The sequence below is a fragment of the Ascaphus truei genome, chromosome 15 (genome assembly GCF_040206685.1).
Source record: "Ascaphus truei isolate aAscTru1 chromosome 15, aAscTru1.hap1, whole genome shotgun sequence".
Classification (NCBI taxonomy): domain Eukaryota; kingdom Metazoa; phylum Chordata; class Amphibia; order Anura; family Ascaphidae; genus Ascaphus; species Ascaphus truei.
The window spans coordinates 16909128-16926978 of NC_134497.1; the positions used below are offsets into that span (position 1 = coordinate 16909128).

Genomic DNA, 17851 nt, shown 5'->3' on the forward strand with positions numbered 1-17851 from the left:
TCCAGCAATGTGCTGGTTAATTGCACACAGGCAATCAACCAGGCTCCACTTGGCTGATTAGGACTCTTAGAAAAAGCCTGATGTGAGAAACAGGAGAGAGATTCCTTAGCTTACATTTGGGCTGACACCGGAAAGCAGAGAAGCCTGCACACAGACACTGTCTTGAGCACAAAGGCAGTGCTGAGATCAAGACACCCAGAGACCTATATTTCCTGGACACAGAGTTCCCAGGAACCTGCCAGAGACTGACATGGAGTGCCACCTGCTTAAGGTACTTCCTGAGACTTTGGGGTGATAGGCTAGTAATGGGAATATCCCCCCAGTCTTGCAGATAGGTTCTGGGGAAGTAATTAGCCCTTACAAAGGGGGGGGGGGGGGGGTTGTTATTTTGTGGGTTTTGTATGTTTTGCCCGGATAAAGGAACAGGCGCAATAAAGCCAAGATACAATTTGACCCAAATCGGTCTCCATTATATGTACCTCTGCACACATCTCTAACAATTAGGATGAAGGATGTTTTGTTGATTGGTGATCTCGGGAGACACATCCCCTATATGCTTCCTGGTATTTGTATTTTGATTGGGTTTAATCGCCACTGCCATCTGCTACACTGAAACATTTAATACCATATTGCCAGGTAGATTTCCCACTTTGTAGTCAAGGAGTCAGAAATCCTCCTATAAAGCTGTCTGGTCTTCAGTTAAATGTATTGATGTGATAAAGGGTGCAAACAGAAATCTTATGACCCAGGACAAATTAAAGGAGCAGCCCGCTCCCTGCCCCCCCCCCCCCAATTAATATCTTGCCCCGCTGGTTATCCCCCCACCTCATTAATCATCCTACACCATGGCGCACTGGGGGATTCCTGAGGGTGGGCGAATGAGATAAGAGCCTGGAGGGGGTAGTTATGGACCTGGGAGGGGGGAGAGAGGAGTGTGAGGAGAGGGAGAGGGGAGAAAGGAGAGAGGGAGGAAGGAGAGGGGGGAAGAGAGGGGAGGAAAGAGAGAGGAAGGGATTTAGAGCAGGGAAGGAGAGAGAAGCCCTGTGCCTACCTGCCGCCTTGGAGAATTATGGGAGCCTCTTAGAGGCCTGTGGAGGGTGCCCGCGGAAGTGCCTGTCAGTGGGAACTCCCTTCCACTTGCCTCCACAGACACCCTCCTGTAGTCCCCCTCTGCGGATCTGGCCACGTGTTAGATTTGCCCCAAATGCATTGTTTAGGACTGCACCTTGATAAAGCGCTTTAAAGGTACGAAACGCGTAGGTGGTCCTATTTTTGTACCTTTTTGCCATCACCTACCAGTAAATAACATCTTTTTGGTAGTCACCCTTTCTCTGCTTTATTTATTTGTGGTGCACCGCAACCTCTTTTTATTTTTTACTTATGATCAGATCCTGGCCCGCTGATGGGGGGCGGGGGGGGAAGCAGCTGGGAGTCCTGTCCCGTGAGTAAAGGGGGCCCTCCTGGCACTCTTCCCTCTGCAGATTCGCACGCTGGAGGATCTGCCCTGGATGGATGGAATAAGAAAGAAAGAATCTCTGCTCATCACAGAAACTGTTGGATCTTTCACTATATATTCCTATAAGGGCAAAGTGGATTATTTGAAGACTTGGAAGAAATATATGACACTGGTTTTTTTTGGCTGCTGTGTCTTTTTACAGTTGAAGGAACAAGGTAGGCGCTGTCTTCTACTCTTATGACAAATTACCACTATCTATACAGTACATATGATAATCCTATGGGAGACCTTCTATTTTTGCCTTGATATTGGAGAAAGCCTTTTTTTAAATGTTGAAATGTACTTTTTGAGCCCCACCTTCCTCTTTGGACCATTTCTGTGATCATAAGTACTAAATACTGGTTTGACTTCTTAGGCCGAACTCATGGTGACATCGTGAGCGCGGGCTACCGTGAGCACCACCGCGCGCACTCCTGCAGCCCCCGCGAGGTGTGCACTAGGCGGCAGGAGATTGGGGAGGTGAATCGGGGGCGTGGCGAACGCGTCACGGACATGTCACGAAGTTGGTTCGCCCTCATTGGCTGAACCAGCTGACGTCGCGTGACTGCAGTCCGAAATCTCAAATGTACTTTTCAGGCCAAAATGTAGCAGTGTCGACGCGCTACAGCGCGGTGGGCACTTGAGGAACTACAATAAGAACACAGGTAAGAGTCCCGCCACCGCGATCAAACGGAACAGCATTAAATGTTACTTTCTTTTGGGGGTTTGGTCTAGTTTTGCATCTTGAAAACATCAGTAAATAACCTGCTCAGCCCTTGAAAAAGACCGCGACAGATTGGAAAATAAATCCTTTTATTGGCGCGCTGTTTGATCGCTACCCTAGCGAGCGCTTGCACTCTCCGAAGTGCCTGCTCCTTGTTAAACATGCTGTGTTTCGGACTGAGCGCTCGGGAAGTTGGGCCATCAGAGCAGCCACTGGAGAGAGAGACGTTGAGTCTCTGACCTTGGGTCTCTGACCTTTGGTCTCTGACCTTGAGCAGACAGTTAGAGCTAATTAGGAATTGCTCATGTGAGCATCTTCCTGCTGCAAAGTGAACTCGACTACATACAGTAACCTCTTTTGATTTATTTATTAACACCTGACTTTAAATGTTCCTTCCAGTGGCTGCCCCAATACAACCTCCCAGAGCTCAGTTTATACAAGAACTAATAAGGAGTTAGGAGGACGCCTTGCCCACGGTGACAACCAGAAATCCCTTGATGTCATTGAACTTGTTGCACGTGAGGTTGACCAACAAGTATTTCACCCCCGTGACATAGGGCAGGATGTCCAAGGTAACACTGATCTTCTGCTGAGGTTGTAGGGCTCCCACACTGCAGGAATATAGAAACGGTTATTATGCGAGTATACATAATTGTATGGCAACGGGGCAGTCGCGGATCAGAGTGTATATGATGCGTGTGCATATTGGGTGCTTATAAGTCACGTGTATATGATGCTGTGTGCACATCGGATGATTATAAGTCTCTTATGCACATCGGGTGATTATGAGTCACGTGTACATGATGCTGTGTGCACATCGAGTGATTATAAACAACGTGTATATGATGCCATGTGCACATCGGATGATTATAAGTCGCATGTGCACATCGTGTGATTATAACTCACGTGTATATGATACCGTGTGCACATCGGGTGATTATGAGTCACGTGTAAATGATGCCGTGTGCACATAGGGTGATTATAACTCACGTGTATATGATGCCGTGTGCACATCGGGTGATTATAAGTCACGTGTATATGATGTCGTGTGCACATCGGGTGATTATAAGGCACGTGTATATGATGCCGTGTGCACATCAGGTGATTATAAGTCACATGTATATGATGCCATGTGCACATATGGTGATTATAAGTCACGTGTATATGATGCCGTGTGCACATCGAGTGATTATCACACTTACTCTTTGTGGATTCCTTCCTTCGTTAAACCGCTGCCCTCTGCGGTCAGGAAACAATTGGTCACAGGTTCAGACAGAGGATTGGTGAATATGACTACCACGGTGACCGGCTTTCCTAGGACAGCTGGTCCGAGAGCCTGAGAGATTAAAACAATATGTGGGGGAAATCACGAGAATGGAATGAGAAAAAAGAAAACTAATAGTGTAAGGAGAGAGTCGGACACAAGCAGGTGTGTGTGTAAAAGAATAAAACTGAGACCTAGAACAGAAGCAGCAGTGCGTGAAAGAATAAAACTGATACCTAGAACAGAAGCCGGTGTGCGTGAAAGAATAAAACTGAGACCTAGAAAAGAAACCGGTGTGTGTGAAAGTATTAAACCGAGACATAGAACAGAAGCAGGTGCGTGTGAAAGAATAAAACTGAGACCTAGATCAGAAGCAGGTGTGTGCGTGAAAGAATAAAACAGAGATCTAGAACAGAAGCAGCTGTGCGTGAAACAATAACACAGAGACCTAGAACAGAAGCAGGTGTGCGTGAACGAATAAAAGTGATACCTAGAACAGAAGCAGAATGGGATTGGAGGATTAAAAGCGAGACCTAGAACAGAAGCAGAATGGGATTAGAAGAATAAAGGCGAGACCTAGAACAGAAGGAGGATAGGATTGGAAGAATAAAAGGGAGACCTAGAACAGAAGCAGGATGGGATTGGAAGAAGGTCAGGTCATGCAGAGATTCAGAGAACATTAATGAAATCAATGTAATCCTAACAAGGCTGCCTATCTCCCACAGAAAGGTTGAGATCTGCAGGGGATGGAAGAGGACCACACCCATCTGAAGACTAAGAGAAGACCCAACGCGTGTCGTGCAGAAGTGACAGGTTAGAGAGATGGTGACCTGGATTTGGATGGGTGGTTTCTGCAGAGTGATGTTTGTTTCCACGAACAGCTCCCCCCAATTCTCCACGTGGCACACACTGGTCACGTGGATCAGGTTGTCAGTGGTCAATGCCTTTTCATACTGCGAATAAGTAATCTGAAGTGGGACCTGTTTTGCTGGAAAGAACACACATATGATAAGAGAAACTGAGAGCTTGTGATAGGATACAAAGCAGCGGGGCCAAAAGTAACCTTTGCTAAAGTAATCCTCCCTCCTTCCCATGAAGAAACATCTCACGGAGAGCTGTGCAAACCATCTACTGTAACTCGCAGTACTTTGCCTAACACAGGCTTTGCCATTGCGGCCGGGCCGGAAGTCTCCCCGGAGGACGCATTACTTGTATAGGACTGTGGGGCGTAACATGTGGGCAGCTTTACAAGAATGTAAAGAGAGGGGGAGGGGGGACAACTCTAGTCCTCAAGGGCCACCAACTGGTGAGTTTTTCAGGATATCCCTGCTTCAGCACAGGTGGCGCAGTTCAAGACTGAGCCACTAATTTTGCCACCTTTGAGGACTGGAGTTGGCTCAATTAGTAGATGAGTATGTCAACAAATCACTGTGTACTAATACTGTGTATTGTGTACTAATACTGTATGTACTAATACTGTATGTACTAATACTGTATGTACTAATACTGTATGTACTAATATTGTATGCGCTAATACTTTGTGTGCTAATACTGTATGTACTAATACCGCGTGTGCTTATACCGCATGTACTGATATTGTATGTACTAATAATGTATGCGCTAATACTGTATGTACTAATACCATGTGTGCTTATACTGTGTGTGCTTATACCACGTGTGCTTATACCGCGTGTGCTTATACCGCGTGTGCTTATACCGCGTGTGCTAATATTGTATGCAATGCATTGCAGCTCGAGATGATATTTTTTTAAATTTTGTGATCATAGTGGCTGCAACCGTGAATAATATTCCTAACAGGCCCTCATTGCCCCAGTAATATGTTGTGTCCGATTTGGGAATCGTTATGCTTAGTACATGGACAGATACCTTTCTTGGGACCTAGAGCCACAGACAGGGACTGGGTCAGAATGGGTCGCCTCACAGCTCTGTTGTACACGATGGCGGATGCGTTCAGATTGGCCGTGACGTTCTTGTCCTGTGAGGTCAGGTTCTCGAGGGTCAGTATCACACTGATATCTTTACCAACTGTGGGGGTTCCAACGACTGCTATCTTCCCAGACACATCAGGGGCACGGCTTGGAGTCGTGGCTGATCGAGCAGCAGCTGACATGGACACAAAGCCAGTACTTCCACTCGTAAACCGCAGAGCCTTGTTATACATCTCTCTCTCTCTGGATGTACCTGAGGAAGAGGTGACATGGAATTCAACCACAAGTTAAGTATTCGTCACACATGCTCCCCACTGGCGCCCAAGGCGTTACCTTCTTCATACTTGTATTCCAATGTGACGTCGTTCATAGTGTTGCTGCCCACCGCCTTTGTGCAGAGCAGTTTGCCGACAGTCCCACTATAAGTGGCTCCTCTCGTGGTCCTTCCGTCAGGGTGCTCAATTAAATTGATGACATCCGCGTTCACCTCCGAGTACACAAACTGAGTATCGTATAATTTATTAATGTCTCCTTCCTTTACGGCGCGCTGGGAGGTGGGGCCTAGCTGGAAGATACCTAACAGGACAAAATAGAGTTTGTATGTCGGCATGTAGCACGTATGTAAATATACAGTATTTGTGTGTACGTGTATATGTACGTGAATACACTGTGTGTGCGTATATATGGGCGTGCGTAATATATATTGAATCCCATAGTTTAATGCACGCACCAGAAGTAAGAATATATAAAAACAATAGATTATTGCTCTTCCAAGAAACTTTCTCTGGAAACATGGTGTGGAGATATCGGTCAAACTGTGAGTGACAGGATATTTGGGACATGGAATACATATGTATACATGCAGTATATCTATTTATATATTGTACACATCTGCTCTGGTTTTATATATATATATATATATCTCACCCCCCTTATAACGCTGTGCTTGGGGTCCAAAGAATCAAATCGCGTTATAAGCGGATCGCGTTAGAAATAATGTACAATTGTATACATTGTACAATAAAGTATTTAAGATACCGATAATCGTGTTGTAAAGTATTCATAAATATGAAAATTGGGCGCCACGCTTGCATCGCGTTATAAGCTGTTTCGCGCTGTAACGGATCGCGCTATAACGTGGTTGAGATGTATATATATATATGTGTGTGTGTGTATAACTGGTCTACATATGTTACATTGCAATGCTGCATTATCTCAGTGTTAGACTTGTGCCTAATACTCTATAAGAAAACTCTGACCTATTAGGGAAAGAGGGAAGCATGACCCTTGGCCCAATAGGCCATGGAGTGATGCGTTGGGGAGAGGGGAGGAGGAGGGAGAGGTTAATGTGAGGGGCTGTTGCCTTGTGACTAACCTCTCTCATCTCCTGACCACCTTCCCAAAAGGATCTCGCCCAGCCGCACACCCCCTTTTAGGGTTTCAGGTCGATGTGTAATGTTATGTTTAGGATTAGGATTATGATTGTCTTGCAACATGTTATAATTTTTGATAAGATGAAAAGAAAGAAGGGGTCGGGTTAAAGGTGTCAGTGGTGTAATATGGTTGCCACAGCTAGAGGGGTGCGGACTGGTCAGTTATGCCCAGGTGGTTAATCTGGTGGGATGTGAGGAGTCCCACGGGATGCGCTCTTGGGTCAGGGCCAGGGGTGGTGGGCCTAGGGGTTTAATCATAAGGGAGACCCGACAAAACATGAGTCGGGTCACTGGTTGGGGGCTTCTTGCTGACCCGGTCTAGGCTGTGGCCATTTATACCCGACAAAGGGGTCTGTGTTTATTTGGGGGCGGGTGGGGTTATTAAGCGGAAGGGTTAAGAGTCGAAGGGACAAGGGTCAAGAACTGATCTGATCATGTGATGCCTTCAGTTTGGGTTTCGTCTGTTACCATCACTCATCTCCTGTGGGGTTGCGTCCCAGATCTGCCATCCATTATACAAATCTCCAAGATCAGGCCGGAGGAACCAGCTCTCATTCCAGCAATGGAAATTCCTGCGTTGGGTAAGATAATGCCGGCTTAATAAATATAATGTGTCTATGGGAACGTCCTCTATGTCTGTCTGGTGGAAGCCCATTACGTGATGAGTAGCGCGTACCGGACCAGTGCATATTTAGGAGTTTGTATAATAGTAGCTATTTCACGTTAATCCCCTATTTTTTAATGGGTCCTATAAAATCCCTGAATATTATAGTTAGTGAGACAGGTATAATAAGTATACCGTTTCTGGGTGACCAGAGACCTCTTTTTCTGTTCGAACTCTGGGGTGGTGTTTTTAGAGGTTGGTTGCACCATTAAAGATGGCCGAGTGATGTGCCCCAGACTTATTTCACCACTAGATGTCACTGTCAGCCGGTCCGTGAAAATAATCATCATACAACAGGATTCATCCACACCCACCGGGATGAGTGCTTTATGGGCTTTGTAATCATGATAAACAGGTGAGCCTGAGTGACAGGTGAGAAGGGAGAGGCTACATAGCTTTGTAGTTAAATGCTGAAATGCCATATTAACTCATCATTTCACAAGCTTTCCATAGTTACCAGACGCTGTCATCACTTCTGTTCACGGTCTCTCCCGACTCATCATAGTAACTCTCGATGCTCAGGTTGCGGTCCGTGTCGTGGGCAGAGTGGAAGTTAGTAATCACTCGACAAGGTAACCCCAGCGCTCGGCCAACTGAAGGGAGAGAGGAGTTCAACTTCCCATTTTGTTGTTTGGTTAGATGCATTTAAAGTGAAACGAGGAGAATTAAGATCAATGAAACCCAAAGGCGTGTCTACAAAAAGGGAAGAGACCATCGTATAAGAAGACCACCAGGGCTCAAAGCAGGGGTGGGCAACTCCGGTCCTCCAGGGCCACGAGCAGGTCAGGTCTTCAGGATATCCCTGCTTCAGCACAGGTGGTGCAGTCAAAGGCTGAGCCACCTGTGCTGAAGCAGGGATATCCTACGGACCTGCCCTGCTGGTGGCTCTTGAGGACTGGAGTTGCACATCCATGGTTTAGAGAGAGCTATAGCCACATGGAGAGCAACGCTTAGCTAGAACTTCCCAATCACCTGTGCAGACAACACCCGCAAAGACCCAGCACTGTCCGTATTTCACCGGCTGCTTCTGCTCAAACCAACTCCTCAGGATTTTGGCGCTGCCCGTCCAGGCGTTTGGGTTGGTGCCTTCAGAGTATTCTCCAATCCAGCTCCCCAGCACCACACCGCGATCATCTTTACTGTTTATCTGAGAGAGAGCGAGAGAGAGTGAGCGAGAGAGAGAGAGATGGAAGAGAGAGACACAAGATCGACAGGCATTACAATCTGAAGTTAGATGACAATGTCACGTACCACGGTCGTCCATAAATACTCACAGCCACCCAAATTACACAGCAAACCACCTGAATTTATGTAAGGTCTTATACCCAAGGAGGCCCTCAATGTGCCGTGCAACAGTCCTGTATCCTGAGAGTCACGCGTCACTGTCCAGTGACAGTTGTAAGACCTGGGGTCTGGGAGAGGGGAATTATTTCATTCGCAGGTTAATCAGGAATTCTAAAATATGCAATAACTGTCGACCAGCACCTATCGGATTGAATCTATCAAAGCACCGCAAACTCCCGAACCGTACACATATCAAATGTAACAAACTCCTTTGTAACCTTTGGGTCAACTATACTATCTGCCACCTTTGTACACCTATTCATTGATGCCAGAATACATACTGATCAGTCACACTGCTGCAGGTTGTACATAACTAATAATATATGCCAATTAGTTTAATTCCTGTGGTGACAAATATCATAATAGGATGCCTAAATTAATAATAATAATAGGAACATGGGGAACTTGTCGGACTACTCTTGGAAGTTTGCAGAGCATCACATTACCTCCCCCACAATAACACATCCGTGTTCCTGCCGTCATTCCAGTATAAACAGTTAGAGCGAGTTGTTCCAGAGAATACAAAATCTATCTGTGGGAGAAGGAGCGGCTCAGTGAGTAAAGACACTGACTGGCACTGAGTGGCATTGAGTGTGAAGCAGGAGAGTGAGTGGCTCAGTGAGTAAAGACACTGACTGGCACTGAGTGGCACTGAGTTTCAAGCAGGAGAACCTGGTACAATTCCCGGTGTCGGCTCCTTGTGACCTTGGGCAAGTCACCCTATCTCCCTGTGCCCCAGGCACCAAAAACATAGATTGTAAGCTCCACGGGGCAGGGACCTGTGCCTGCAAAATGTCTATGTAAAGCGCTACGTAAAACCAGCAGCGCTATAGAAGAACATATTATTATTTCCTTAAAGCAGTTATCCATGCTGTTGAATTTCTTTGCGAATTTGAATTTTTTTTAAATATAGCATTGAAACAAGGGATCACCGGAGCCGGACCCTGGTAATTTCAGCTCCGTGGGCTTTAGGCTTCCGGCGATACTTATCTCCGTAGTAGGTGCCGCTAGCCGCTCTCAAACTTGCAAGCCCAGCTAGCCAAGCAAAGCGACTACCGGCACTTACTACGGAGGTAAGTATCTCCGGGCGTAGGGGGTCCCCGGAGCTGAAATGAATGGGGTTTAGCTCCAGAGACCCCCCTGCTTCATTGCTTTATACTGTATATATTTTTAAAAAAATGTTACACAATTTGCCAGCATGCATTGTTAATTTAATCTCTTCATCACCTGGTCCTGCAAATGAGACCATAACTTTCACGACACAAACTCCCAGATCAAGGCAGGATATAAAACCACAGCACCGAACAAAAAGCATAACCTCCTGGTGGCCATACTCCAGACACAATGTTACCTTCTCGTGGCTACATTGTGACAGGTAACACGGTCACTGATTGCTCTTATTGCCTGTTTATCAGGAAGTACTGTACACGGGAAATTATCAAGGCCCCAAGTAGTGTGCACACACAGGAGTATGTGGGAAGTGTACTAATACTATCCTGGGAGGTGGCTCGGCCTCTGTGTACAGCTGATGGTTGCATGTTCATGTCTGGGTAACTCAACCTTGTGAGACAGAGACACGAGGACCATTACAAGGCAGTCTGAGATTTGGGCCTTAGGATAACCTTATTATTAAGGCAGCACCACCAGGCCACCAGTTTCTACCTTATCTTATTTCCCACTTCCTCTCTACATCCATTGCAACCAGGTATCCCTCTTACACACACTGTATATAATATTGGGTTTCTGTATTTCTGCCATGTATAGGGTGACCATATTATTTGTCCTGGCAAAAACCGGGACACATTTCACGCCGTTGCGAGCGCCGACAGCGCATGTGAAAACGGTGAGCACCAACTGCGCATGCGTGATGAGTGTTTGCTGGTCGCTTATGCGCATGCGTGATCTGCACTTGTCAGTCGCGTATGTGCATGAGCAGCCAGCAAGTGCCCATCACGCATGCGCGACTGGTGCCAATAGAAAACCGAGAGAGTGGCCCAAAAAGTCAGGACACAGGGCTTAAAACCTGGACTGTCCCGGCTAAAACAGGACGTCTGGTCACCCTAGCCATGTAACATATCAACTATATGTTGGTCCAATAAAAGGTAACATACCACCTCCACCCTTGACCTTCTTTGTTACTACACTATACTTCTTTCCCTCCTTATTATTAACAATTTCCCAGAAGTTCAGCAGCACGAAAACTCGATTGTGCATCATGGCAGAGATGTGTTGCATTAAATAAGCAAGCAGGCGTGTTTACACTAATATTACCCAGCAGGCACCATGGGGAGCATAACTGCACAGGTGCATGGCTGTTGCTGCTGCTGCTGTATTTAAGTGGTGGTAATTTGGAGTCAAGAAAATCATTTTGCTTGCGCAATTCTTATCTCGATCCTAATTCCCATACTTAGTATGTGCTGAAATAGTGCCAGCAGAATGACACATAAATTAATAGGGTTTGCTAGATACAGTATGTCTATAATTAATAGTACATTTCTCTGTTACTTGTCTATAATTAATGTTTACATACACCCAATCAGATAAGCATATTACACTAATATGCCACAGAGACTAAATAATCATTACACACAAACTTTTCTCTTTCCTGTGTCAGTGACAGTTCCTATATCCCATGTAATGAAGAATGCTACTATTTATGTGTAATTTTATTTCGCAGCACACACTGCACACACTGCCCATGCAGCACACACAGCACACACTGCACATGCTACCTTTTCTACCAAGCTTTCTCACCCTGTATCCAACACAACCCCATCTCACATATATACACTACACCTGTGCCTCTAATCAATGCATAGTAACTCCACTAAAAGACACAAAAGTAACTCTGTGTCTCATTAGGTCTAGTGATAAATAAATAAATATATATATATATATATATATATATATATATATATATATATATATATATATATATATATATATAGCAACTGTAAATATTCCTGTATATTCATTTGCATGTCTTTCACCATTATCACCCAGCAAACAGCACTTCCACTGCAGCAAGGGATTCTGGGAAATGACATGCAAATGAGCACACAGTGCCACTTATACAGGAATATTTACAGTTGCTTTATGCTTTACTGTGGAGGGTTTTAGTCACTTTTTTTACCCACCATAACCTTAATAGTGGTGGTGATTACCTACTCTTATCTCATTTGAGCAAATGTCAGCAAGCCAACCTCACACTGATGATACCCATCAAGGTTGAAACATGTCTGTGAGTTGGTTAACTGACTTTGCATCTCCCAAGTCCTTGCTTAAAAGCTGTGTTTAAAGCAGCATGCATTGGCTAAGGGTTGCTCATGTAATGTGAGCATTAGATAAAAAGTGGCACTGTGTGCTCATTTGCATGTCATTTCCCAGAATCCCTTGCTGCACTGGAAGTGCTGTTTGCTGGGTCATAATGGTGAAAGACAGGGTTGCAGACCTGTCTAAGACATGCAAATGAATATACAGGAATATTTACAGTTGTTTTATGCTTTACTGTGGAGGGTTTTAGTCACTTTTTTTACCCACCATAACCTTAATAGTGGTGACATATACATATACATATACATATACATATTTCTCCTATTTTTTTTTTTTGAGGACTGAACTTTAGCCGCCCTGCTCTGATCTACAACATTTCTCAGTGAACTTTGGGGTTATATCAGAGGACTAAGACCCGTGTTACTTTTTATCCATCAGCTCCTTTCTCCAGTAGCTCACTCTCCCACCCCGCCCCTTGTGTGCTCAAACTGTACAGCTCTGAAACTCTGACCATGTCTTCCCCACGGGCACTCACTATGGCACTCAGGACTCTGCACACATGTATAGGGTCGTTCCGTCTCCTCACGTCCTCGGATGGGTTACGTCGGAAGCTCAGGGTTGAATCCAGGAGGGCAAGGCTAATATTAAGGATGTTGTCTTGAAACTGCAAGAGGAAGAGCAGAAAGAAGTGTGGGATGCAGAGGTCAGTCCATAGGGGAGTCCGCGGCACTTAGATGTAGGACAATATGAATCCCAACCTTGTTATTGCCAAAGAACCAATTCCGATACTGAAAGACACCTTAGAGCCCATTGACGAGTGCAAAGGTGTTACAGCATCACAAGTTGTCTTGTGGCATAGCACAGTTTAGTACACATACAGTATCCTAATTTGATAATGTTGTACAGTAGCCCCCAATAGAACCAAACTGGGGGTTAAAACCTTAACAAAATAATGAAATAATTCAAAATACAGACATGATCAGGGATTGTTAAAGATGCGACAGATTATTAATGAGATTAAATGATAAAACATATATGGAGGGAAAGTTGGGGTTCCCACCTCCTAATGCAGGGAGCAGAGGATAATTGGTACACCATCTCTGCGTCACTTATAAATAGCCTGTTCTCTGCATTACAAGAAGCTTCCAGAGCTACAGTATCACTGTTAGAGACGGGATTCCTGGACCGTTTCCCATGACCCGATATTGAGTGCCGTTATGTTTTGATGCGTGTGCAAGTTGTGTTCCCCATGGGGTTTATGGGGTTTATGGTACTTCTTTACAATGGCACCATGGAGAGATTCACTAACCTTCTAGACGGGTTATTGCATTGCAGTTAATGTGGGTTGACGGTGCAATAAGCCGTATCGCACTTTGGGGAATCCCAGTGGAAGAGTTTTCATCACTTTAGTCTCTTTATTTAGTTACCTGGCCATAGTCCCAGGGTGTGGCTCCTGGATTATACTCTTCTCCCAAGTAGATGAGACCAAATTCTGAAAGCACATATTCTTCTCTCTGTGCCTTGTCTTCTAAGTATACAACGTCCCCTGTAATCCAAAAGCAGAGCTGAGTGTTAGCAAAACAACCAGGGCTCTCCCCCCCTCCCCCCCCCCCCCGGGATGACATGCACCCCCACTGAGCCTGCGGCCAACGACACATCCCCAGAAACTCCACCACTTAAATGCTGCCACAATGTCTATGTTACTAAAAGGAAGATGCTCCTTTGTGATATACTTAACGTAATCTTAAAATGGGCTAAACAACAAAGTGACAAAGGTTGATGGAAATTACCAGCAAAAATCCAAATGGCATAATTTTCATACAAACCAAATTGACAATATCTGTATAATGCGATGTAATTTATGGCTCTTTACCTTGTGTGTAAGTATGGGGGGAAAATTGTCCCTGAAGAAGCTCTGTAGCTGGAGGGAACCGTGCGTTGGGCACGTGATGATGTCATCAGTCTCCGTTATGGAGCTGTTTTAGTTTAGTGTTCTTATCAGCAATATCAGTGACACAGTCTATATATGTATTTAATTAAGTACTCTTAGGTATTCTAATAGTGAGGGGAATATACCTGGTCTCTCCCAAGTGCTACTGTAGTCTAATATCGTGCCTTCTTGGGGCTCGTTGTGCTGATACCACACTCAGTGTATATTGTCAACTGACCATAGTACAGGCAGTCCTCGTTTTACAACACTTCGCTTTACAACGAATGGCTTATCCAACGCTATGCAATGCATACCTATATTCATTTTTACAACGCCAAAATGGCTTATCCAACACTCTTACGATGCTTTGCAACGTTGTTTATGTGTGTGTGTATGTGTGTGTATATATATATATATATACACATTCACATAAACAACGTTGCAAAGCGTCGTAAGAGCGTGTATATATATAATATTATACTATATAATATTATATTATACTATATAATATATTATTTATTATGTTATATTATATTTATAATACAGTATATACACTATATAATTTATGTGTGTGCTGCATATCTTATTGCCTGCATAAGATATTTTGTGTATTTTAGCATTAAAAATGCCTTCAGGAACGGAACCTTTCATTTAAACAGTGTTCCTATGGGAAAACGTGTTTCGCTTTACAACGTTTCGCTTTACAACGCCATTTTGAGTAACGCATTGTGTTGGGTAACCGAGGACTGCCTGTATATATCAACTCTGTGTTATTGGAGGCCCACTGCAGTGGGTTTCTGTGGCACTTTGTGCTGTGCTATCCTACTCTACTATAATAAATAATAATATATATATACATACATACTACTGTATTTATATAGAGTGAGGTGTGGGTAATGCTAGATCAATTTGATACCCTATGCATCTACTAGCATTCCCTCCAGGCACTATTGAACTATACACTAAGTATTCTTTATACTGCGGTACAGTGGTTCATTTGTGAGTAGGCAACTACCAACTGTGATTTATTAACTAGTTCCTCTCCTATTATTACTATAACCAGATTGACTGTGTTAACTCACTGGCTTTGGTGGGTTACTCCACCTTTGCTGATCTGTACCGTTAGTCCCCACCACCATACAACTATCCATGTGTTTGAGTGGTTATATATATGAGGGGATATTTGGTGCACTGTTTAATTTCTTTTTAAACACCGTTACATAAACACTCGGTAATATATGTTTTAAGTAATAATAATAACGGTTATATTTTAAATTAGTGGTGTGCATTTAAGTGAATTTTCTTTGGGATACAATCATCTCTGTATTTCTCACTTTACTGATTCACTTTCAGTTCAAAGTTTGCACCCACTTTATAATTATCGGATGCATTTATTTATTTCTTAATTAGTATGGTTTAGCTTGATCACTCCCTATCCCCACTCCTCTTTTTTTGTAAGTATTGGGGATGAGTAGTGCATCATGGCAGTATACACGTTTAAAACGCACATACACACCTCATGTGAGGGGTTTTAATCAATGACAGGTTTACATACGGTGCACACGGCTGTATTCCAGTTTGCACACACTGTATGTGCACGTTGTTGCGAGTAGTGCTTTGTCACTTGTGTGTTGTACCTCTGGCCCAAGGGTTAAAGAGCAGGTAGAAATCCCCGATGCGTCTGCTGCCTCCGCTCGTCTGCACCTGAAGGTTATAACGTCCGATCACCGCATTGGACGGGGTGGTGAAGGTCACAGTCATGGAGTTGGATCCGTTTTCCCCCCTCTTGGCTGCCCAGCTGTTACTTGGCAGAGCGGAGGAATCTGAGAAGTTATACTCCAGGAGGGAAGAACCTGACAGTATGACAAAGTGTTATATTTGTGTCAGGCTCACAGTTTGGGATTGTGTAAATTTCGGTGACAGCTGTACGTGTGTGTGACATTCTGTTTATGTATTTATTTATTACATGTTTTACCAGGAAGTAATACACTGAGAGTTACCTCTCGTTTTCAAGTATGTCCTGGGCACAGAGTTATGATGACAAATAATACATGGTTACAAATACCGTTACATAAGTGAACAGGGTATACATTATATACAAGACATAGCATGCACAGTTAGAGATAATATATATTATAGATGTATGTAGCAGTTACAGACCAGGTTGACCCCGTTATCAGTGTGTAAGTTTCGTTTGATGAGTGTTACCCCAGGTGAATTTTTACCTGTACATCATTTTACCTGCACTTGCTGTTACGAGTTTAACGGCGAACTGCAACTTGTCTCCGGCCGTCACAGATGTGTTGAAGGTCAGCGTGATGGTGAACTCTTGACCCCGGCGCAGAATGAGGTCCCGGCCCAGGTACGAGCTACAGTTGTGGGCCGTCTTATTGGCGTTCAGTTGGAGATCCGAGGAAGTGACTTGCAGAGCTGCGACAGAGGAAGGTGTTGTGAAGGATCCTCGGTGTCTGACACCAGAGGTGACAGCCCCCGGGGGGGCGGGGGTTTCATTCCTCTCTGCCTGAATTACCATCTCACTTCAAGACTGTGGTAGTGTGAACCATAAATCCATTGCCCAAAAATGAGTAGAATAAACAAGTAATGATTTCTTTATTACAAGCAATTGCAAACAGACCAAATGAGTCTGTCTCCATGGCTTGGTCTGACCCTCCAACACTAAACAGATTGCATATATCTTAGCCACCGGATATATCACACAATTGTTATACAGCTAAGCTAATGTAATGCCCATATAAGGACTATGGAAAAATATGATGCCAAACTAAAGAGAAAAACAGCTTTTCACCCACTACTTCTGTCTAATACCCTGAAGTTGCTACCAGTGACCCTTCTCTCTTGGTACACATTCTAGTATCCCTCACTACAGTATCTCCCTTTCCCCATCCTCCCCAGACATTCCTTGCAACCTGTTCACAGACGCCGATTAACCCTTTCGTCACCAGGTCAGTCGTGGCATACCATGATGTGTCTCAGAGACCCCCATACCGTAATCCGATTCTCACAGCCCAATTTCCGCACTTCCGTAAGGACTAACGTGAGACATCTCATGCCATTTGGGGATCTGTAGGAGTGGACCTTGCTGGGAGTGCATGCTAATGTTTACGCAGATCTGACCGGGGCGAATGTGCATATTATATTATATATAGAGGAGCTGCTAGGACATGTTTTTAGGCGTCACACTACTCACCCTGAGCAAAGATTTACATGAGAGAAAGATGATGCCCAGTAAGAGGTCACACTTAGGAGGATCAAGACCTCACTGGCAAGGATAGGAGAGGCATCACCCCCCAGAGGTCAGTGTAACTACAGGAACCATAAACCTGGAGGGGTGTGTAGCCAGCTGCTGCACTGCGAGGGCTTATATATACAAGGTTTGTTTAAAACAAGTATGAGTGAATCACTAAAAAATGACTGTATGCTGAATCTCCGTTGCTGATTGGCTGTTATCGTTCTGTTAAAGGGCAGTGTGTACAGACGTAAGCCTAAAGCACTCATTCACAACCCAACCCCTGCAGTGCCTGAAACGCACTACCCAGCACATAAAGTGTTAACCCGACACCATGTGGACTATGCCACAGGGTCTCTCATACTCACCTGCCATGATTTCTGCCTGCCGTGGGGTTTCCGTGCTTCTGACCGCTCTCAGTGAGACCTGCAGTAATTTGCAGGCAGCATTTATAGGGAAGTGGCCTCCCCTAGCGTTTTAATTACTGTTACTCTTAATGAGTTGGGTGGATCCATTCCACTTTTATTG

The 17851-nt window shown here is 44.6% G+C and overlaps 1 protein-coding gene across 1 annotated transcript; it reads right to left on the bottom strand.

Annotated features, from left to right (window-relative positions):
* Positions 1-2291: 2291 nt before the first annotated feature.
* On the bottom strand, positions 2292-17851 carry LOC142466614 (protein-glutamine gamma-glutamyltransferase E-like). The gene is made up of 13 exons (XM_075571833.1): positions 17692-17851; positions 16318-16506; positions 15714-15929; positions 13574-13692; positions 12682-12810; positions 8502-8676; positions 7987-8122; positions 7334-7437; positions 5766-6008; positions 5371-5685; positions 4314-4471; positions 3422-3555; positions 2292-2830 (listed from the first exon to the last, which is right to left on the bottom strand). Exons 1-13 carry the CDS (start codon positions 17696-17698, stop codon positions 2674-2676), a joined length of 2082 nt encoding a protein of 693 aa, XP_075427948.1. The 5' UTR covers positions 17699-17851; the 3' UTR covers positions 2292-2673.

Excerpts from the sequence above, each read along its gene's own strand:
- LOC142466614 (XM_075571833.1), bottom strand. Across the intron at positions 13,693-15,713 it reads CTTTAACCCTTGGGCCAGAG|GGGACGTTGTATACTTAGAA; the intron begins GTACAACACACA and ends TTTGGATTACAG. Across the intron at positions 5,686-5,765 it reads GGAATACAAGTATGAAGAAG|GTACATCCAGAGAGAGAGAG; the intron begins GTAACGCCTTGG and ends CCTCTTCCTCAG.